We start from the raw sequence: 18,070 nt of genomic DNA, 5'->3' as shown, positions 1-18,070 counted from the left end.
CGCTCTGTTCTGGAGGTGCAGAACCACGCAGTATGTCCATTGGTCTCATTGCCAGGATTCACAGCTTCTCAGAAAACAAAACATAGAAATGAGTTCACAGCTCTGCGATTCAATGACAACTCAATCAGCGGATCTACTTCACCATCATGATTTCAGTTCTCTTTTTGGATGCTCGCGGCTTCTGATTAATACCCAGATTTAATTTACAAAGCGCTGTGGAAAAAGTATTTGCACCCTTACTGAATTTTTATTTTTAAACACTTCTGATTTTTAGACATTTCAAGATAAACTGATTTCGCATCTTTACTGCCCAATATATGTATGTAAAGTCTGAATTGTGTCTGGGCTCCAATTTTGTCACATCAAGAGATGAGTAAATGTCCAGACTCATCCAGGCTAGTGGCTCATAGACAATTATCACTATATCATATCATACATATTTCTACCCAGGAAAAAAATAAAACGAAAGATGTGGATTAATAATTAAAAATCTGTAGGCATTCTGATCAACTTTAAGAAGTATAAATTATAAAAAATGCTGCTGTTGTGTAATTTTCTGCTGGTTTTTACAACATTTTTCAGCGTGAGACTATGTTACTGCAATAAAATATTAATAATTACTTTAAGCTGTTTTTTACTGACTGTCCAATACTCTGAGTGCAGACAGAGCTCTAAATGGCGAACTTTGATCTTGTGGCTTGTGTTTCACCTACTCAGTGGGTCAGTGAGTGCTGAGGATTTTCTTTTTATTTGTTTATTACTTTAAATCACCACCATATTTCTCTCTACAGAAACAGTTATGCACAAAGTGTCATTTCTGTAACCACTATAGAGGTTGACTGTGATACACCTGCTGTCTGCAGCACTACCAGCCTGGCGGGGCGCTATTGATTGGCCCTGACAGAACCAATTACATTCAGTGACAGATAGAGACATGGAGCGGTCCGCAGAGAGGAGGCCGGCGCCAGAGGAAACACTTTCACTCTCTTGCTTTGGAGACAAAATTAAAAAAAACAAAGGAACAGTGCAAAGATGCGTATTTGTTTTAATAGCTGCCTCCTCATTTTACCTAGTTTATTTCATCTATTTCAATGTCTACAGTCTGCTGCTTTTGGCTGAATACAGTAGAACAAATGTTACCACATTTGTTTTGAATATTGATGAAATAATTGAAGTGTTTAGGCCATTAATGATTTGAACAAATCGGAAATATTGAGCTTTATTACACATAGAGTTGGGCTCAAAGCTGCCCATCCTGTGGTAAATTTAAATGTAAAATATTGTTTCTGCAACCAAGTTTGTTTGTTTGTTTTTTTGATAGGCAATGAGACAAGCATCTCTAAAAAACAGTAAAATACTTCAAAAAGAGTTGCAGGTTTTGAAGAAAAATAACAAAAACTATTCATTTGTTTGTTTTTTTTCTACATTTTGTTAAAGAGTGACATGTCAAAAACCATATCATTCTCAGTAATTAATAGAAAATATTTTATGGCATAACAGGATTAAACCCTATTAATATTTACTGACTAGCTTATTGCATATGTAGTGATGAAATTCAAGTCTTTGAGGTTGGAAGGCCTCCTTGCCATCACCCTAATCTTAAGCTCCCGACACATTTTCTCTGTCAGACTCAGAATCAAGCCGGGACTTTAGGTGAGTTGTGCCAAAACATTAGGATCTCTTACAGTCAGAAGAAACTTGTTCTTATTGATTAAAGAATAATTTTGGTCTTAATTGTGTGTTTGTGTGCACAAAACAACTGCTTCTTATAAAATACATATGCTTAGTAAGGTTTTCTAAAAATAAATCATTTTAAAATTTGAGAAAAGTGAAATAAGACTCATGGTCTTTTCTCCTGATCTCATAAGTATTTTAGTTCAGAATCTGTTAGATTTTTTTTCTTGTTTGTGGCTAAATGTGTTGCTTCCGTCTCACTTGGACTAGACCGTAACAGAGCTTTACATGCTACACAGACAAAACTGGTTGCATACAGTCGCAATTAAATATAAGTTACTTTGAAAACTGTCTTGTCTGCTTAATTTGCAGGGCGTGTGACTATCAGCGTGTGCCAGCCTCCCTCTCTCCTGTCCCTTCAGGACCAAGTGTGGCCAAGAGATCCCGCTCCTCCTCCTACTCCTACTCCACTGGGCACAGACGCAGTCGAGACAGAACCCACTCTAAGAGCTCAAGAGCCCATTCCACAAGTTCAAACACGGCCAAGTGTGAGTAATATGAATGGGCTGAGGCAGATTCACTTAAGCTTTTCAAAAACGGTGTGGAAAAAAAATGCTACCTTGTAGCTATAACAGAAGCATTTGGTAGAGAAGCTAGCTTTAGGTTCCAACTCTTACAAATTAAGGACCAAAGATGAAGAAAACATGACAAAACTGTGTGCAAACATCATATAAAAATAAACAAAAGCAACAAAATGCAAATATGAAATAAAATATGGAAACAGCTAATTGTTTAAAAAAGTATTTAAATCTTTGGAGTAGCTTCAGTAAATTTTAGTTCTGATTTAAAGCAGCCAACCGTTTGTTCAGACTTTAAGGAAGTTGGTTGCAGAGATGACTAATACAAATTGTAATAAAGCTGTAATATAACAAAATGTGGAATAAGTGAAGCGCTGTGAAGGATGAAGGGATTAATGATGAAGGAGGATGGAATGAGGGAATATGGTAAAAAAAAAAAAAAGAAAAAAAGCATTCAACTCAAGTTTGTGATTGATGCCTGAAAATACCTGAGCAAACTAAAACATCATATAGGCCATATGAAAAAACATACCCTGAAACATAAACATACTGATGTAAAGTATTAATCAAATACCTGCACTGTTCCTCCTAAAATACATTATCATTGCTGAACCAAGCTGCAGCAATTTAAAAAAAAATACTAGCTAGACCTGAACCTCTGCTGAGCTGAAAGGCACTTCAGGTTCTGTAATTCTTATTGTCGCTTACCTCCCTCTCCCTCTTTCCTTCAGTGGGGATGGAAGAGCTGCAGGTGATTAAAAAAGAGCTGACTCTGATAAAGACACAGATCGATGGGCTTCTTGACAGCCTTGACAGGATGGACACACAGAAGAACGACCACAAAGGTGAGACACTCATTCAGAACGACGCCGGAGGCACACGGATTTGAGATCAAACGATAGATAATCTATTGGTGCATCAAAATCGCTTTAAAACAGACTCAGTGTGATGCGCCTACTTTCAGATTCATTCTGGTTTAGTCCTGGCAGGCACCAGTCCAGACCATAATGACTCAGAATTGGTGCTGCAGGGGCAGAGGAGGATGGGAATGTTATGCATGAATGAAGCCACAACTCTTTCAACTAATCAGTCCGTTATTTCCATCATCCAGTAATGATATGCTTCAAATTGAATACTAGCCACAGTGAATTAACACAGCTATAGTTTTAAGCAATATGTGGAGTAAGATAAGGAAACTATGTGAGCACTACCTAAAGTACTGCGTGGATTTTGCTGCCATCATGTGGATGTTTATTATTAGTTACACCAGCTTGCAAACATAACACTGACTGCCTTGCAAAAATATTCAGAAACATTTTTAAATATGTGACTAATGTAGTTCAAATAATTACCTTTAGAAGTCACCAGGTATGTTAGCTTCACATATGTGTGGAATTAAATGTTAATTTTTAGGCATATTAAGGAACAAAGCACCATGAAGGCCAAGGAACCAAGTTTAAAGCAGAGTTAAGTTATAAAACAACATCCAGGCTTTGAACATTTTACAGGTACCCTTTAATTGATGCTTCTCAAATGGAGAGAAAAATGCCTATATATACTAAAGACAAGACTGTTCCCCGTAAACTGACGAAAGGTTAGCACTAATCTGAGAAGTAGCCAAAAGCCGACCTGGAGGAGCTGCAGAGGTCCACATCAGAGGTAGAGATTTTATTTGTTATTACCTGTGCACGTAACAAATGTTGGATTACTGGAAGAGTGAAGAGAAAGATGCCTCTATTAGAAGAAAGATAAAACAGCAAACATGGAAAAAGATGCTGTAGTCATACAAATTTACTTTATATAATGTTTATATCCAAAATGATATATCCCAATCTTAAAATGTGCTACAGGAGCATCAGGCTGTGGGTGTGGTTTTGTTGAGTGATGACAGCAAAACCGATCATATTTTAAAGGATGAATGGTGTTAAATACTGTGCAGGCTAATTCTGGAAGAAAACTTTTAAAAAGCTGCTTAACCCTTGAGGTTGGAGTGGAGGTTCACCTCACAGCAGGACAATGGTACTGAGCAACCACGACTGGTTTGAATGGGGTGGATTAAAGCAAGTTCTTGTGGTGGAATGGTCTAGTAAAGTTTGTACATCTAATTGACAATATATGTCAGGACGCAACTCTCCACCCAATATGAATGAGATTGATTTATGCAAAGAAGACATTTCAGTTTCTTGACATGAAAAAGTGGACGAGACAAATCCCAAAAGTCATGGTGTCATGCAGTGAAGATGGCAGGATAAAGTGTAGCTGAATACATTAGCATGCCTCACTTTTCCAGATTTTTAGTTGACAAAAAAAAATTGGGGAAAAACATTTGTAAATTTCTTTTTGTCTCACAGTTACACACTTCTTTGTGTTGGTGTGTCACATTTAATCTCAATAAAATAAAGGGACATTTTTGGTTTAACATGAAAAGAAGTTCATAGGTTCAAGTCAAAATAAATATTTTTGCAAGGCGCTTAATATGCAAATGAAAGGGCCAAAATCCTGTGATCCTATTTGCAAACTGACTTTAAACTGTAGCTTTAAACAAACTGATAATCTACAGAAACACAAAGGACACACAGAGTCCCTGTGGAGCAATCCACGTCTTGTGTGAGATGCAGCTGAGGGACCTTGATGGATTGATAGCTTTCATCATTATATTAATTTACCCCCCCATCATTTGACTCGTCTGTCCGTCACCATGCATCCTATCCGCCTCTCATCTCCCTCCCACTCACTCCACATCTGTCCTTCATCCCGTCACTTCCACTCTGGTGGTCTGCCTGTCATCCGCTACAAAAGCCAGCCGGTCACAGCTCGTTTTCTACACACTGTTTCACCGAAAATCCTTCATTTTAGTTCCTCATCTCCAAGAGGTATAATCTCCCTCATCCTGTTTTCCAGAGTCTCCGCTGAGAGAGGACAGTCCGCTCAGCTTGTCTTATGTGGTGACGGCCAGCAGTCCGGAGCATTCCCTGTCCTCCCTCTCCCCACCCAGTTCCCGCCATCGGATCCACAGGGAGAGTCCCGACATGAAGGTGTGTGACAATCATGTGTTGCTTGTATTCTTTGAAACCCCCCCAAACATTGCCCCACTAAGGAACAAGTGGCTCATTATTTTCCTAAAGTAGCCATTTGGAGTGAGACATTCCAGTTTCTGTCTCCTAAGTTCCACATGAACCAAGTCTGTGAAATCAAGTTATTTTCACAGAAGAAAAAAAAAATTCCTGAGTCATTCTGAGCTGGCAGCTAATGAACCTCCTCTTTGTCTGTCCCTCTCACCTCCCCGTCTCCACGTCTGTCTTTTTGCCTGCTTGTCTGTCACAGATGAGCAGCCACAGCTCCGACCCTGAGGAGGAAATATGAGGGACAAACAAAAAGAAAACGTAGAAGACGTGGATTAGGTGCCAAACATGGATGAAGAGAAACCTAAACCTTCAAGTTAACGCCCACCAACAGAGGCTCAACACGGCCTGGACATATCAGATCAGACAACATATTCATTATTACCACAGCTGCTTGGATTCATTTGACCTAGAAACAAGGATGTGACAACAAAACATGAATAGATTTAAGATTATTTCAGATGACCTTGAAAGAAACAGAATGACGCACTGATTCTATATACTGTATAACGTAAATGTAAATTAAAGCTGGAAGCTGAGTAAAGATTAAAGCCTCACTACTTAAAATGAATCGATTCCGCCGAGGGCGTGGATCAATAAGAACAGCAATACTCCCCATGAATCACACTGATGGAAAATGAATCAGTTCTGATCACAAGCCTCCCTATGTATTTTACTTACGTTTGTCTTTTCTTTACATAACACAACAATTACCAGCATTAATCACTGCATAGACACATTGCAGACTTTTTTCAAAAGTGAAACAACTGCAAATCTAAAGGAAAAAATAAAATCAGACTGGATGGAGAACAACTTCATACAATACAACACGTTAATGGGCTTTGATATCAGCCATTCCACTGTAACTCTGGCTGTATGTTTAGGGTCACTTATCTGCTGGAAGGCCTGTCTACCCCTATAAACATTTTTTTTTATAGCTCTATCAATTTCTCTGCCAAATCTGACTGAAGCAAAGGAAACCCAAAGCATGATGCTGCCCCCACCATGTTTTACCCTGGGGAAGGTGTATCCACGTTGATGTGCAGTGTTAGTGTCGTGCATGTAGACCAAAAGCTCACTTTTGGTTTCAACTTCTGAAGACAACAGGAATTTATTTAAGAGTAGCAGAGTGAAGGGGGCTTTTTTTCCACTCTTTTCTGATTTTTACTGTTGAAAATCTTTTGAAAACATGCATCTCATTTTCTTTACATTTCATAACTTTCTGCATCGTGTTTTTCACATGAACTCTCAATAAAATTCAGTGAAGTTGGCTGTTGAAACTTGACAAAATGTGGAAAAGGTCAAAGGTTATGAATACTTTTGCAAGGAACTGTACTTTCTCTGCAACAGGTGTGCTGGTGAAATATTACAGGTCTCCTCTGCTACATATTTGGCACTTTGAAATGTGTAAAGGCCCCAATCAGTGTGTAATATTGTGTATTATTGTATACCTTACTGTAATTGCTTAGCTCTTGGAACTAAATATTAAGTTAGGACTTCTTGTGTGGTACTTTTTTAAGGAAAATAACGATGTTATAAATAATTATCTAATTCCTATGTTGTTACATGTTTTGGTTTGCACTATCAAGATAAAATACTTGTTGTCACTGTAGTGAAAGTATTTTCATATTGAGTATGTATGCAGCACATTGTGGTATGTTTTTATCTTGAAAGACCATTACAGAAATGGAAGAAGAATAAAAGACAAGGGTTGAAGAAGTGATGTCGAGGTTCAAGAGTGATTTTTCTTCAATTTGGACACCATAAAGAAAAAGGAGAAAAGCTGAGTCCAGATCAAATTGTTACCCAATGACCTCAGATCTTTCTTTTCACTCTGTCCTCAGATGTGTTTATTAAAGAGCACATCTGTAAAGAGACGATTCTCAGTAACATTCACACGTTGCCATTCCTGATTTATCTGTAATCTCACACATACTCCACAAACTGTTTGCAAACTGCAGCTTTTTTTCCCTCTCGGAGCCATTTCTCTGAACGACGACTCTAAATGTCTGTGTGATAATACATCATCCTGGCACCGAGCACCGCAGAAACAGATAAAGAACTCAGATACATTTTTTTAAAAATCTGTATGCATTACAGCTCCATCCTTTTTATCAGCAGCTCACAGCATCCTGCTGATTTGCTGCACAGACATAAAATCAGATTTACTTAATAAAGTCCTGAAAAAAGCCATCAAGCACAACTGCAGCGGTTCCCCCAGCAGCTGCCTCTGTATAAGCCGAGTACGCCTGAGAGAAATCAATGAGAGGGAGACGGACACATCCATATAGCTGACATAATAAGTCTGCATGAAGCAATGAAATGGCCTCCACCAGCTGTGGGTTTATTATAGTCTTTCTTTTCCAACAGTTAACATATACACACAGAGAAAATGAACTCGGAGCTTTAAGATGCTTGTTGAGTTTGTCCAAAACGACTTTCTTCAGTAACGCACCTTTTTCAGCGAGGTTTTCTTCTCTTGCATAGACAGATCATCAGCCATCTAACCACGAAGGTCAACTCACAGTCACGTGTTTGCATGTTTTTGGACCATGGGAAGAAAATTAACCTTTCACACGGAGGTAATTGCCTGTATACAATATTTATATAATCCTTTATTATACATTAATAATAAAGAATTGCTCTGTTGCATTATTTTTCACGGATTCTTAACTCCCCCACCAATAAACTCCGATCTTTCGTGCCTCATATAAGTTCAGAAAGCTGAACTAAAAGTGTTTCCGAAGGAAACGTTTGCACAACAGGCCTACTGTTGACAAAAAGATAAGTTCCTGTGCTGAGTAGGACAGTGTGCAAGATTTCTCAGGCTTAGTGTGAGTAAAATATGATTTTGTTCACTTAACCATAAAATCAAGTTAAATTTCTCAGCAAAGCTGCTGACCCACATCTGATGTTATTTATAAGTGAACATCAGCGCATTCAGGCTGCAGCAACCGAGGAGGCACATTCTGTCTAAGAGTACGGTGAGCAGAAAGCTTTTAACGAGTTTATATCTTATTTTTCTGTAAACAAGACTGACATATTATTCTTGATTCACTCGATGTTGTGTATAAATTGCATTTTTAAACATATTTTTAAAAGTTCATTTATAGACTATTTCAATTTTGGAACCATAAATCTTTATGACGGTTGTTCTTAGTGGCACCATGGTGTAAATACCTCTTTTTGTAATATTTTGATATAAAATTTAACGTGTAAATGAGCTTCCCCTTCAGCTACTGATGAAATAACTGGATTTCCTGATTTATTCACAGCTTAAATCAGAGCACCCAAATTTAGCAAATTAATATTTTCTTTCCATTTTTTCCCAAATTGAATTGCATACAAACCAAATTAGAATCAGAACAGAGCCAGCACTATTGGCAATATGAAAGTACTGAACGGAACTCCTTCCGTTCAGTACTTTCCTCTGTCTCTTATTGAAGTACGGGAGTCAAAGTGGACTTTTGTGAACACTGAAAATGTGTACACCTAGAAATACATACTTGTCTCAAATTTAAGGTTTTTATATTTGACGTCGTTTAACAAATTCATAATGTGGTCGTTCCAGATTAAAGTAGCTAAACACGTCTTGTTTTCTGTTGCTGTAGATCACAACTATGTCAGGCTCACCCAGTCCTCTAACCACCCATGTGCTGAACACTGCTCTGGGGGTCCCAGGGTCAAACGTGACCCTCAGACTTTATCAACAAGACCCTTCAGCTGATGTCTGGCACTTAATAACCACTGGGTAATGTTCTTTGAAAATGGTAAACTGTGAAAAAGTACTTGCCTCCTTTGGCGTATTTGTCAGTTGTTACTTTTTAAAGGTTTCGGATCGTCTAAAATCTCAGGAAACCCGTAAAGCGGCAAATACGTTTTCACAATATCTCTAAGTTTAAAAATGTGTACTTCCTCAACAGGACAACAAATGATGATGGGCGATGTCCAGGACTGGTCACACAGCAGCAGTTTAAATCTGGTGTGTACAAACTGCATTTTGAGACTGGTCAGTACTGGGCCAGGATGGGTCAGACCTCCTTCTATCCCTACGTTGAGGTAGGAAAAGGCCAACCGTGACTTTTCATTCTAAGCTGCATTGCTGAATTATTTACATTGTTGTCGGTGGCTTAGATTTTTAATTATTAAGCAAAAGGCAGTCTGAGCTCTTGAATAAAAAGCAACAGCACCTCTTGTCTTGTTTTCACCAATCATCTAAAAGCCTCCTCCCTAAATATTCTATCCATTCCAACAAGACCAACATGTTAAATGTGTCAGCAGCATTTCACACTTTACATCTAGATTTTTCAAGTACGACACATCTGAAAAATGGAAAATTATCCACATTAAGTGTAAGACGAAAGTCTTGGAGTCATTGATTCAAAAGACAGTGCACTATGTTTAACTATGACAAGAATAATATTGTAATAGTATGTCTTTAATCTAAATGTACAACTTAAGAAGCAATTTGGATTATAATTGAAATCATGAGCAATCAAGAAAAGAAGTTGAAGTACTTTCTATTCAATTCAAGTCCTTGTTACATTATTAATATAAGAATGTGAGATTGTTTGTCTTTTCTATTGCTTTCTTTTAATTTCTTTTTTTTCTGCTTTTGTTCTTCAGATTGTTTTCACTATAACTGACCCGGACCAAAAATATCACGTCCCTCTGCTTGTGAGTCGTTTCTCGTACAGCACATACAGGGAGAGCTAGAGAGCAACTATAAGGAACCGCCTTTTTCGCTGGCTGACTCAGAACGACAGGGATTACTGCAGATGTATTTTCTAACTGAAATAACTAATTATGTTTTCAAAATGGGACCTAAATAACTCAAGTGTGCTGTGAATAAATAATGAGTGTAGTATTTTTTTAAGGAACACTGTTTGTTCTGTCTGTATTGTGCTTTACATTGTACTCTATTGGCATAATATTGACATTGATTTAAAACCGAACCCCATTAAAATGAAGTGGTGCAAGTGATCTTATGAAATGGTGATGTAACCTCAAATGCTGTATTCTCATTTATTTTCACTGCTGTTAAAATTAATTTGTTAGTTAAATAACAATATATTGTTAAGTAAATTGGTAAATAAAGAGTTAAGTAAAATACAGCTTTAAAAATATAGAAATATTAAAAACATAAAGCTGTAAAGCTAAAGAGAGTAACAATAAAAAAGAAAAGAAGTATAATTGTTTTACAGTAAACTTATTTAAGTAGTTGAAACTGCACTGTTTGAAGGGTCCTGCCTTTTAGCAAAGTTAAACATGTCAAGAAAGGGCAAATACTTCCAACACTATTTAAAAAGATTATGTACAAGATGTTGACTGCACCTTTTAATGCGCACTATGAATAATATGCATTAGCTTAAGTCCAGCAGGTATTTGTTTTAGAAACAGGAAAAGCATGACTACTAACCCTTCATACCAAGCCAAAGTTCCAAACACCAATCAGTTTTGATCCAAAACCTTCAGGTGTCTGCTAGAAAGTTGAAGATGAAAAGGTATATAAATATTTTTCAACATCACAGTGAGTGCAAGCGTACATCCAAATTAACAACTGCTGAGTTGAACATTAATATTTTGACCAAATGAGTGTCCAGAAATAAATCTTTGAAGTCAGTATTTGTATGTGTTTTTCTTGATTTGCTTTTTTAAAAGCTAAGTTATATAGAATATTTACAGGACGTATAGGACGTCTTTTGTAGTTTGATTCCAGCGGACTGGTTGCCTTTTTGGATGTGATGACATCCTAGCTTAGATACTTTACCTGTTCAGGTCATATTTTTAATTGTGTATTTACCTTTTAAGATCAGGTATGGAACAAACTTTGCTTTTGCTTTGTTGTTGAGTCCATAAACATGCTTTTTTTTAAATTTATTTATAGTTTCTCTGTTCAGTAGAAATGAGCCCCTGGTTTGTGATCTTCTCTCTGTGTTCCATTGCTTCCCCCTGAATCCTGGATCATTGTTTCTGTCCTTGATTACGCCTCCCCGTCAGTGGGTAGGTTGTCGCCTCTGTTTTGAGAGGAACGTGAACGATGCCTCCTGTCATGTAAATATTTGTGGGTCTGCATTTCTGTCACCAAAAATGGCAGACAAGTTGAGGAAGCGGAGAGCAGCGAAGAAGCAGAAGGCAGAGCTCGGGGTGAGGCGGAACCGGGTGTAAAATTTACTGAAACCTGTTCACAACACTGACATAGCTTAACAATGATATCAATAATATCCAGCCCATTATTATCTTAGATTCTGTAAAAAGTAATTCAAATGAAGGTTTGCAATAAGCGAACAGAACCAAATACTTGGATATTTCAGGTGACTTTTTTTTTTTGTCTTATTTCTTTGTCTTATTTTTTTTTTTTTTTCAGGACCCTTCAAATAATCAGCAAGACGAGAAACCCAAACAAAGGTGAGGTGTCATATATTTTGGGTCCATTGGCTTTGGCCAACAGAGACAATATTGAGAATTTTTTTTTTCTTTAACCTTTGCAATGCTAGCAAATCTTTCCATAACAAAAATTAAGTCCACATTACTTAGTTTAAATTTTTCCAGCAGTGGTTTGGTAAGATTAATGTAAAATTTAAGGTAAATTCAGGAAAATTGTGTATTTTTATGATGTGATCATACAATAAATACATCCCAGAATCCGTAAAATTCATACTGGTGTTAGGCAGAAACATGCGGTGTATGGTGCACTGAGAGAATATTACTTTTATTTAGAAATTGTATACCTTTTTGATATTATTGTGGATATCCTAAGCCTCTGGTAGTAGCCTCGATCATTCTGAGAGGACTTCTTCAAAATAAATGGGATATTCTGCATACATGATCAAATATTACTGCAGGTTTATGCATATGTATATTATCTATATCTTATATATAATGTGTATCTTTGTTTAATTATTGTTAAGATTTAGTTTAAGATCCTTTCAGATCACAGCTATGCATCAGAAACATCTGCATCAGATTCTGCTGAGCAAAGTCTTGCTCAGACTGTTTCCTTTGCTCTGCCTGCATCGCTGAGTCATGCTGCTTTTGCAGCAATCACCTCATCTCACTTATTCTGCAATTCCACTTTACACCTTACAGTTTGTACTGGGGATATATCCTGAGGAGAACCAGGTGTAAAATGTATTTCTGACTTCAAACTTTCATTGAGAAAAATCACGGAACAAAACTGTTCTCTGAAATAGACTCTAGTTTGACACTGTGTGGAATAAAGAAATGGTTTTTAAAATCCAATAAAACTCATCTGCTTACAGGCTCAGTTTCTCTCATTCCAACCTCTCCCACAGAGTAGGCAAGACCAAAGAGCTGTCATGTGACGTCAGGGACCAGATAGTGGATCTGCACAAAGCTGGAATGGGCTACAGGACCATCAGCAAAAAACTTGGCGTGAAGGTGCCAACTGTTGGTGCAATTATTAGAAAATGGAAGAAGTATAAAATGACCGTCAATCGTCCTCGATCTGGAGCTCCATGCAAGATCTTGCCTGAAGGGATGAGGATGATCATAAGGAAAGTGGTGGATCAGCCCACAACAACACGGGAGGAGCTTGTTAATGACCTGATGGCAGCTGGGACCACAGTCACCAAGCACACTGTTGGTAACACACTACGCCGTCTTGGCTATCAGTTTAAGAAAGGTACTTACCGACTTTGTTTTGTGCTTAAATCTCAGGAGCGAGTTGAGGTTTATCTTTTGTGTGAAAACTGAAAGTAGTGCCTCTGCTTCATCTTATTTAGCAGACTCTCCCACAAGAGCGGACAGTCCGCTCAGCTCAACGTTCAGCATGTTAGCTAGCAGTCCGGAGAATTCCCTCTCCTCCTTCTTCCCACCCAGCTCCCGCCACTGGATCTACGAGGAGAGCCCTGACAGGAAGGTGCTTAATGATGATGAAGATGATGAGCACATAGTACGTGCATTCTGTCTCCTTTGAAAAATCATTAAAGGTGCATGTGAGAATTTCCTGAGTCATTCTGAACTGGCAGCTAATGAACATCCTCTTTGTTTTCCTCCTCCCTACCCGTTCTCTCTACCCGTCGGTCACAGATGAGTAGTGACAGTTCTGGCCCTGAGGAAGAAAGCGAGGAAAATATGAAAGATGTGGATCAAATACCAAACATGGAGGAAGAGAAACATTAACCTTCAAGTAAAACCCACAGCAGAAGCAGCATAAAAGCTTGTGGTCAATGAAGATTCTACCTTGTTTTAGGTCTGGTGTTTTACATGCATCAGGACCTAATAGAAAAATTATCTGATCTTCACCAGGTTCTGAAATAATCTAACCTGAAGTGCACAAAAACAAATACTGCAATGTTTTATCTTTTATACAAAGATAAAGAAAAATCAAGTGCTGTGTGAAAAACTCAGCACATCCTATGATTTAATACAACCAACGTTAGCAGCACCAACCTGGAAGTCATTTGTTCCATATGACTTTATTAGTCTCTCACATTTTGTGGAGGAATGTTGGTTGACTTTACAATCTTACTTCACTTCATTATTGATGTTTGATTACGGAGCGTTTATTTAAGGTCCCACCTCAGTATTTCAGTCATATTGAGCTCTGGACTTTGAGCCGTTGCAATGGTTTGATTTTTCCCTGTTTCAGTAATTCTGTTGTTGATCTAATGTTGTGTTAGGGATGTTTCGTTTCAAGGCACACTTTTTGGCCAACCTCTTGGCAATCCACAGTTGTTTAACTTTTTTTAAAATTGCACTGTCATGCACTTTAACAATTAATAAGCTAACCGAGGTCTGCAGAGTCTAAAATGAAGGTTTTATATTTCTTTTGTGTTTCCTTTTTTAAAATTTCTGCCTTAAATGTTTTCCACTGAGAAATCTTTTGTACAATTTGGGAAATAGGCAAAGAATAAAAAATAAAAATATATATATACATATAGATATATTTATGATGTTTGAATCATATCCACCTGCTACTTATTTCCCTCTGAAATCCTATGGCTTCCATTGAAAGGATTTACTTGCTTCTCTGCTATGGCTTCAGTTTTGTTTAATGAAAAGTTGTGAAGCTAGTTTTAAATTATTTTGGAATCCAAAACAACCAATGATTTTATTATGCCCTGATGCATAAAACCCTAACATGAATGAGAGTGAAGGAGTGCCAGTTGTTTCTTTATGAACAATCAGCTGTTACCGTTCCATCTTTCTCAGATTTTTTTGCGTCAGATATCCTAATAAAATCTCACCTCAAGATTCCTCCACATATTTGACACTTAAAATGTCTAAAGGCCACGATCAACATGTAACATTGTGTGTTATTGTCTACTACTATGTAAGCATTTAGCTCTCTGAATCATATCTTAATTTAGAACTTCTTTTGTTGTACTTTTTAAAAGAAAGAATATATAAATATCTGTCTCTTCATGTGTTATATGTTTCTATTTTCACTTTTAAGATAAAAAATGCAAACACTAATGGTCCCTGTAGTAAATGTGTTATTATATTAAGTATAAACGTGTGTGTCACATTGTTTGGTGATGTCATTTTGAAAGACAAAGACACAACAGAGGAAAGGAGTTAAAATGTTTTTCATTTTAAAGGTAAAGAGGCTTTACTCAGCAGCATTCACTCTGTGTGGATGTGGGCTGATACATCTATATTCACACTTGATACACAAACTGTTTGCAAACTCTTTCCACACAGAGCAATTTGTCTGAAAACTCTGTGTGATAATACATAATCTTGGCACCAAGCATCTTAGAAACAGATATATTTTTTAATCTGTATATTTTTACAGCTCTGTTGTTTTTATCATCTGCGTGCAGCATCCTGCTGATTTGTTACACAGATATAAAATCTGATTTATTTTACCAAAACGGCTGGAAAGAGCAACAAGCACAGCTCCAGCAATTCCTCCAGCAGCTGTGTCTTTAAGAGAGAAATCATTTAGAGTGAGACGTATAGCTTAGATAAATCTGCATGGAGCAACGTAATGGCCTCCGCCAGCTGTGGGTTTATGTCCCTCTTTGATTCTCATCAGTTAAAATACTGTCATTAAGAAACTGAAGTTGGAGCTTAAAGAAGCTTGAAAAGTCTCAAATGAGAGTCCCGGCACCCTTGAAGGCCGTTTCCTGACAGTTTTCATGGTCAGTGCTTCACATTACTGTTTTAAAATAAGGATGAAGAGATTCGTTCACAAATGTCAAGACCTAGGTAGGACAAAGTTCGGCTTGGAGACTGCAGCGCCAAGGAGGAGCTCAAAAAACTTGATTTTACACAATACTCCTTAATACATAGGTAGAATTCATTAAAAAACTGTTTTGCTAAATTATTTATCAGGCCCGCAACAGCTGACTGTGCTCTGCCATGCCTCATCTAAGTTCAAAGAGCTGAACTAAAACTGTGGCCAAAGGAAATTCTTGCACAACAGGCCTACTGTTGACAGAAGATAGGTTCTGTGTACTGAAAGCCGTGCTGACCGAGTGGGACTGTATGCAGGATTTTACTGGCGTATTGTGAGTAGAACTTTGATTGTTTTCATCAAACTATAGATTCAAGTGAAACGTAACAGTAAAAACTGCAGAACCACGTCACATTATTTACAAGTGAACATGAGTGAATTCAGGCTGCAGCAACTGAAGAGTCACATTGTCTCTGAAAGACGGGTAAGCAGAGAGCTTTTTTATAAAAGTTTATCTCAATTTATACTTACTGTTTAACATATTATGTAAGCCATTATTATGAGCTCTGGGTGAGATTAAAAATACAGTAAAAAAGACCATTTTGATGCACTAATTATATTAAATTAGTGCTAGTTAAACTGTCCACTCGTTTATGGTCCTAGGCTAATATTAAAATGTAACTGAAGTTGAAAGTGACTAAAGTTGCAGATCATGTGATCTTCTAAATAAATCATTTTTGAATCTGAAGTGTCTTTGTTGTTTACATCAAGTGTCTCAAATTTTAGCAGCCAACAGACAACATTTAATGTTCAGTACAAAGACAGAAACTAAGTCTAGAGATTCTTTCAAAGTTAAAGTTTGGTTTTGCATCTATTACATGTTTCTCCAGTCTCTTAATTTCCCCCAGTTAATATGTGAAGGAAGACAATTCGATTCCCGTTTTCATCTATTTTGAGCAATTGGACTGCAAAAGAATTGACTGAGATAGATACATTTGTTAGAATAATTATGTTTTGTTATCATTCTTACATAAGTAGTTACCAGTTTGTTTTTCATTTAAAGGTTTAGTATTCACACCCCAGAGAGGAGGAATTTGTTAAACCGTGTGAAAGACAAAACGTTGCTTTTTCCCTAAACCTTGACGCTGCAGCTGCTTCTTATCTTGGGATTCTCCTTGAACTGCTTGTGTGTAGAATGTAGTTCTTCCTTGTTTCAGAATAGCCATTCTTTGATTTATAACTCTCCCACATTTCATTCTGACTCCCTTTCTTTCTCCTGCTTAATAAAAAGACAGGCTATGCTACAGGAAATCAGAACGCACGGTAAACACCTTGGAGAAGTGGTTTGCTATGCTTCCTCCTTCTGCAGAAGTTTGATTGAAAACTCATAAACGTTGTCTGCGGTTCCTTCTTGATATTTAGGTAAACTGTTTTAACATTACAACTGCATCAAGTCTTAATTTCTGTTGCTGTAGATCACAACCATGTCAGGCTCACCCAGTCCTCTAACCACCCATGTGCTGAACACTGCTCTGGGGGTCCCAGGATCAAACATGACCATCAGACTTTACCAACAAGACCCTTCAGCCGATGTCTGGCATCTGATAACCTCTGGGTAACACCATTAATATAGATCTACTGGGAGTCATATCCATTCACACATCTAAAAGCTTATTGTTTCTCAACAGGACAACTAACAGTGATGGGCGATGTCCAGGACTGATCACACAGCAGCAGTTTCTACCTGCTGTCTACAAATTGCACTTTGAGACTGATCAGTACTGGGCCAGTATGGGACAGACCTCCTTCTATCCCTATGTTGAGGTGAGAAAATGCCAGCCATAGTTCAATCACAACTCCTATGAACATGTGAACAATTGTAACCTCACTGACAGAGCTGTACGTAAATGGCTTATCTCTGCTTTTTCCACCCAGATTGTTTTCACTATAACTGATCCAGGCCAGAGGTATCACGTGGCGCTGCTTGTGAGTCGTTTCTCCTTCAGCACATACAGGGGGAGCTAGAGAGCATCTGTTGTAAAGTTCTATCAACTTATCACGATCTGACTGCAAAAAAGCTTTAGCAACTCCACTAATGACCCTCTTGGCAGCACAACTGGCGAAATATCTATTTGTTTATTTTCCTTGAAGAAAGTAGCACTACAACCATTAACCATACAAAATAAACATTGAAATAAATGGTTATATGTACTACCACAAAGCTATACTGCAGTCTTACTGGTGCAAACACCAGCATGAGTTAATGTTAAACTTTGGTATTTATTCTACTGATTTCATGATTAGCTTGCAATTAAGTGATTATTAACAGTGTTAATTAATCACAATTAACATGTCAATAGTGTCACATTGTATACATTATGCACAAAGTATATAATTATGCATATAAACTATGCATAATTTATATAATGTAAAATATAGCAACATGTTTACTTTAATAGATTTTTTCACAATGAAAATGCCTTCTTGTCATTTTTTTCTTCAGTGATGTGCATTTTAAAAAGTAAAACAAACTTTTTTTCAGCATTTAA

The 18,070-nt window shown here is 37.4% G+C and overlaps 4 protein-coding genes across 11 annotated transcripts in view; all 4 read left to right on the top strand.

Annotated features, from left to right (window-relative positions):
• The window catches only part of LOC102217935 (heterogeneous nuclear ribonucleoprotein C-like), a 48,260-nt gene extending 41,163 nt beyond the window's left edge, over positions 1–7,097 (top strand). For all 6 annotated transcript variants that reach the window (XM_023332829.1, XM_023332828.1, XM_023332827.1 and 3 more), the window contains 4 exons: positions 2,047–2,222; positions 2,984–3,097; positions 5,154–5,287; positions 5,577–7,097. In XM_023332829.1, the coding sequence (XP_023188597.1) occupies positions 2,047–2,222; positions 2,984–3,097; positions 5,154–5,287; positions 5,577–5,615 (463 nt within the window). In that variant the 3' untranslated portion in view covers positions 5,616–7,097. The remainder of the gene's footprint in view (positions 1–2,046; positions 2,223–2,983; positions 3,098–5,153; positions 5,288–5,576) is intronic.
• A 1,160-nt stretch (positions 7,098–8,257) lies between these two features.
• On the top strand, positions 8,258–10,996 carry LOC102225370 (5-hydroxyisourate hydrolase-like). The gene is made up of 4 exons (XM_005804970.3): positions 8,258–8,358; positions 8,986–9,125; positions 9,298–9,433; positions 10,001–10,996. Exons 2-4 carry the CDS (start codon positions 8,995–8,997, stop codon positions 10,088–10,090), a joined length of 357 nt encoding a protein of 118 aa, XP_005805027.1. The 5' UTR covers positions 8,258–8,358; positions 8,986–8,994; the 3' UTR covers positions 10,091–10,996.
• A 103-nt stretch (positions 10,997–11,099) lies between these two features.
• LOC102225634 lies at positions 11,100–14,809 on the top strand. Of its 2 annotated transcripts, none has more exons than XM_005804971.2 (5): positions 11,100–11,521; positions 11,742–11,782; positions 12,670–13,019; positions 13,120–13,289; positions 13,427–14,809. In XM_005804971.2, exons 1-5 carry the CDS (start codon positions 11,465–11,467, stop codon positions 13,517–13,519), a joined length of 711 nt encoding a protein of 236 aa, XP_005805028.1. In that variant the 5' UTR covers positions 11,100–11,464; the 3' UTR covers positions 13,520–14,809. The 2 variants fall into 2 exon arrangements, with proteins under 2 accessions (XP_005805028.1, XP_023187632.1); XM_023331864.1 differs by having other exon boundaries at positions 12,637–13,019.
• An 898-nt stretch (positions 14,810–15,707) lies between these two features.
• Positions 15,708–18,002, top strand: LOC102218197 (5-hydroxyisourate hydrolase-like). 2 transcript variants are annotated; one of them, XM_014470986.2, is made up of 4 exons: positions 15,708–16,005; positions 16,997–17,136; positions 17,210–17,345; positions 17,457–18,002. In XM_014470986.2, the coding sequence occupies exons 1-4, from the start codon at positions 15,952–15,954 to the stop codon at positions 17,544–17,546; spliced, it is 420 nt and encodes a 139-aa protein (XP_014326472.1). In that variant the 5' UTR covers positions 15,708–15,951; the 3' UTR covers positions 17,547–18,002. The 2 variants fall into 2 exon arrangements, with proteins under 2 accessions (XP_014326472.1, XP_023187774.1); XM_023332006.1 differs by having other exon boundaries at positions 15,723–15,855.
• The last annotated feature ends 68 nt before the right edge of the window (positions 18,003–18,070 follow it).

This window comes from Xiphophorus maculatus, chromosome 4, assembly GCF_002775205.1.
Source record: "Xiphophorus maculatus strain JP 163 A chromosome 4, X_maculatus-5.0-male, whole genome shotgun sequence".
NCBI lineage: Eukaryota > Metazoa > Chordata > Actinopteri > Cyprinodontiformes > Poeciliidae > Xiphophorus > Xiphophorus maculatus.
Note: the sequence above shows the minus strand (reverse complement) of the source record. Positions and strands in the feature narration are given on the sequence as shown.

What these genes read in the sequence shown, in the direction of transcription:
- LOC102225370 (XM_005804970.3), top strand. Translation starts at nt 8,995, where the DNA reads ATGTCAGGCTCACCCAGTCCTCTAACCACCCATGTGCTGAACACTGCT. An exon ending in TGGCACTTAATAACCACTGG is followed by an intron (nt 9,126 to 9,297) that starts GTAATGTTCTTT and finishes CTTCCTCAACAG; the next exon opens with GACAACAAATGATGATGGGC. An exon ending in CCTTCTATCCCTACGTTGAG is followed by an intron (nt 9,434 to 10,000) that starts GTAGGAAAAGGC and finishes TTTGTTCTTCAG; the next exon opens with ATTGTTTTCACTATAACTGA.
- LOC102218197 (XM_014470986.2), top strand. Translation starts at nt 15,952, where the DNA reads ATGAGTGAATTCAGGCTGCAGCAACTGAAGAGTCACATTGTCTCTGAA. An exon ending in TGGCATCTGATAACCTCTGG is followed by an intron (nt 17,137 to 17,209) that starts GTAACACCATTA and finishes GTTTCTCAACAG; the next exon opens with GACAACTAACAGTGATGGGC. An exon ending in CCTTCTATCCCTATGTTGAG is followed by an intron (nt 17,346 to 17,456) that starts GTGAGAAAATGC and finishes TTTTCCACCCAG; the next exon opens with ATTGTTTTCACTATAACTGA.
- LOC102225634 (XM_023331864.1), top strand. Translation starts at nt 11,465, where the DNA reads ATGGCAGACAAGTTGAGGAAGCGGAGAGCAGCGAAGAAGCAGAAGGCA. An exon ending in AGCAGAAGGCAGAGCTCGGG is followed by an intron (nt 11,522 to 11,741) that starts GTGAGGCGGAAC and finishes TTTTTTTTTCAG; the next exon opens with GACCCTTCAAATAATCAGCA. An exon ending in GACGAGAAACCCAAACAAAG is followed by an intron (nt 11,783 to 12,636) that starts GTGAGGTGTCAT and finishes ATCTGCTTACAG; the next exon opens with GCTCAGTTTCTCTCATTCCA.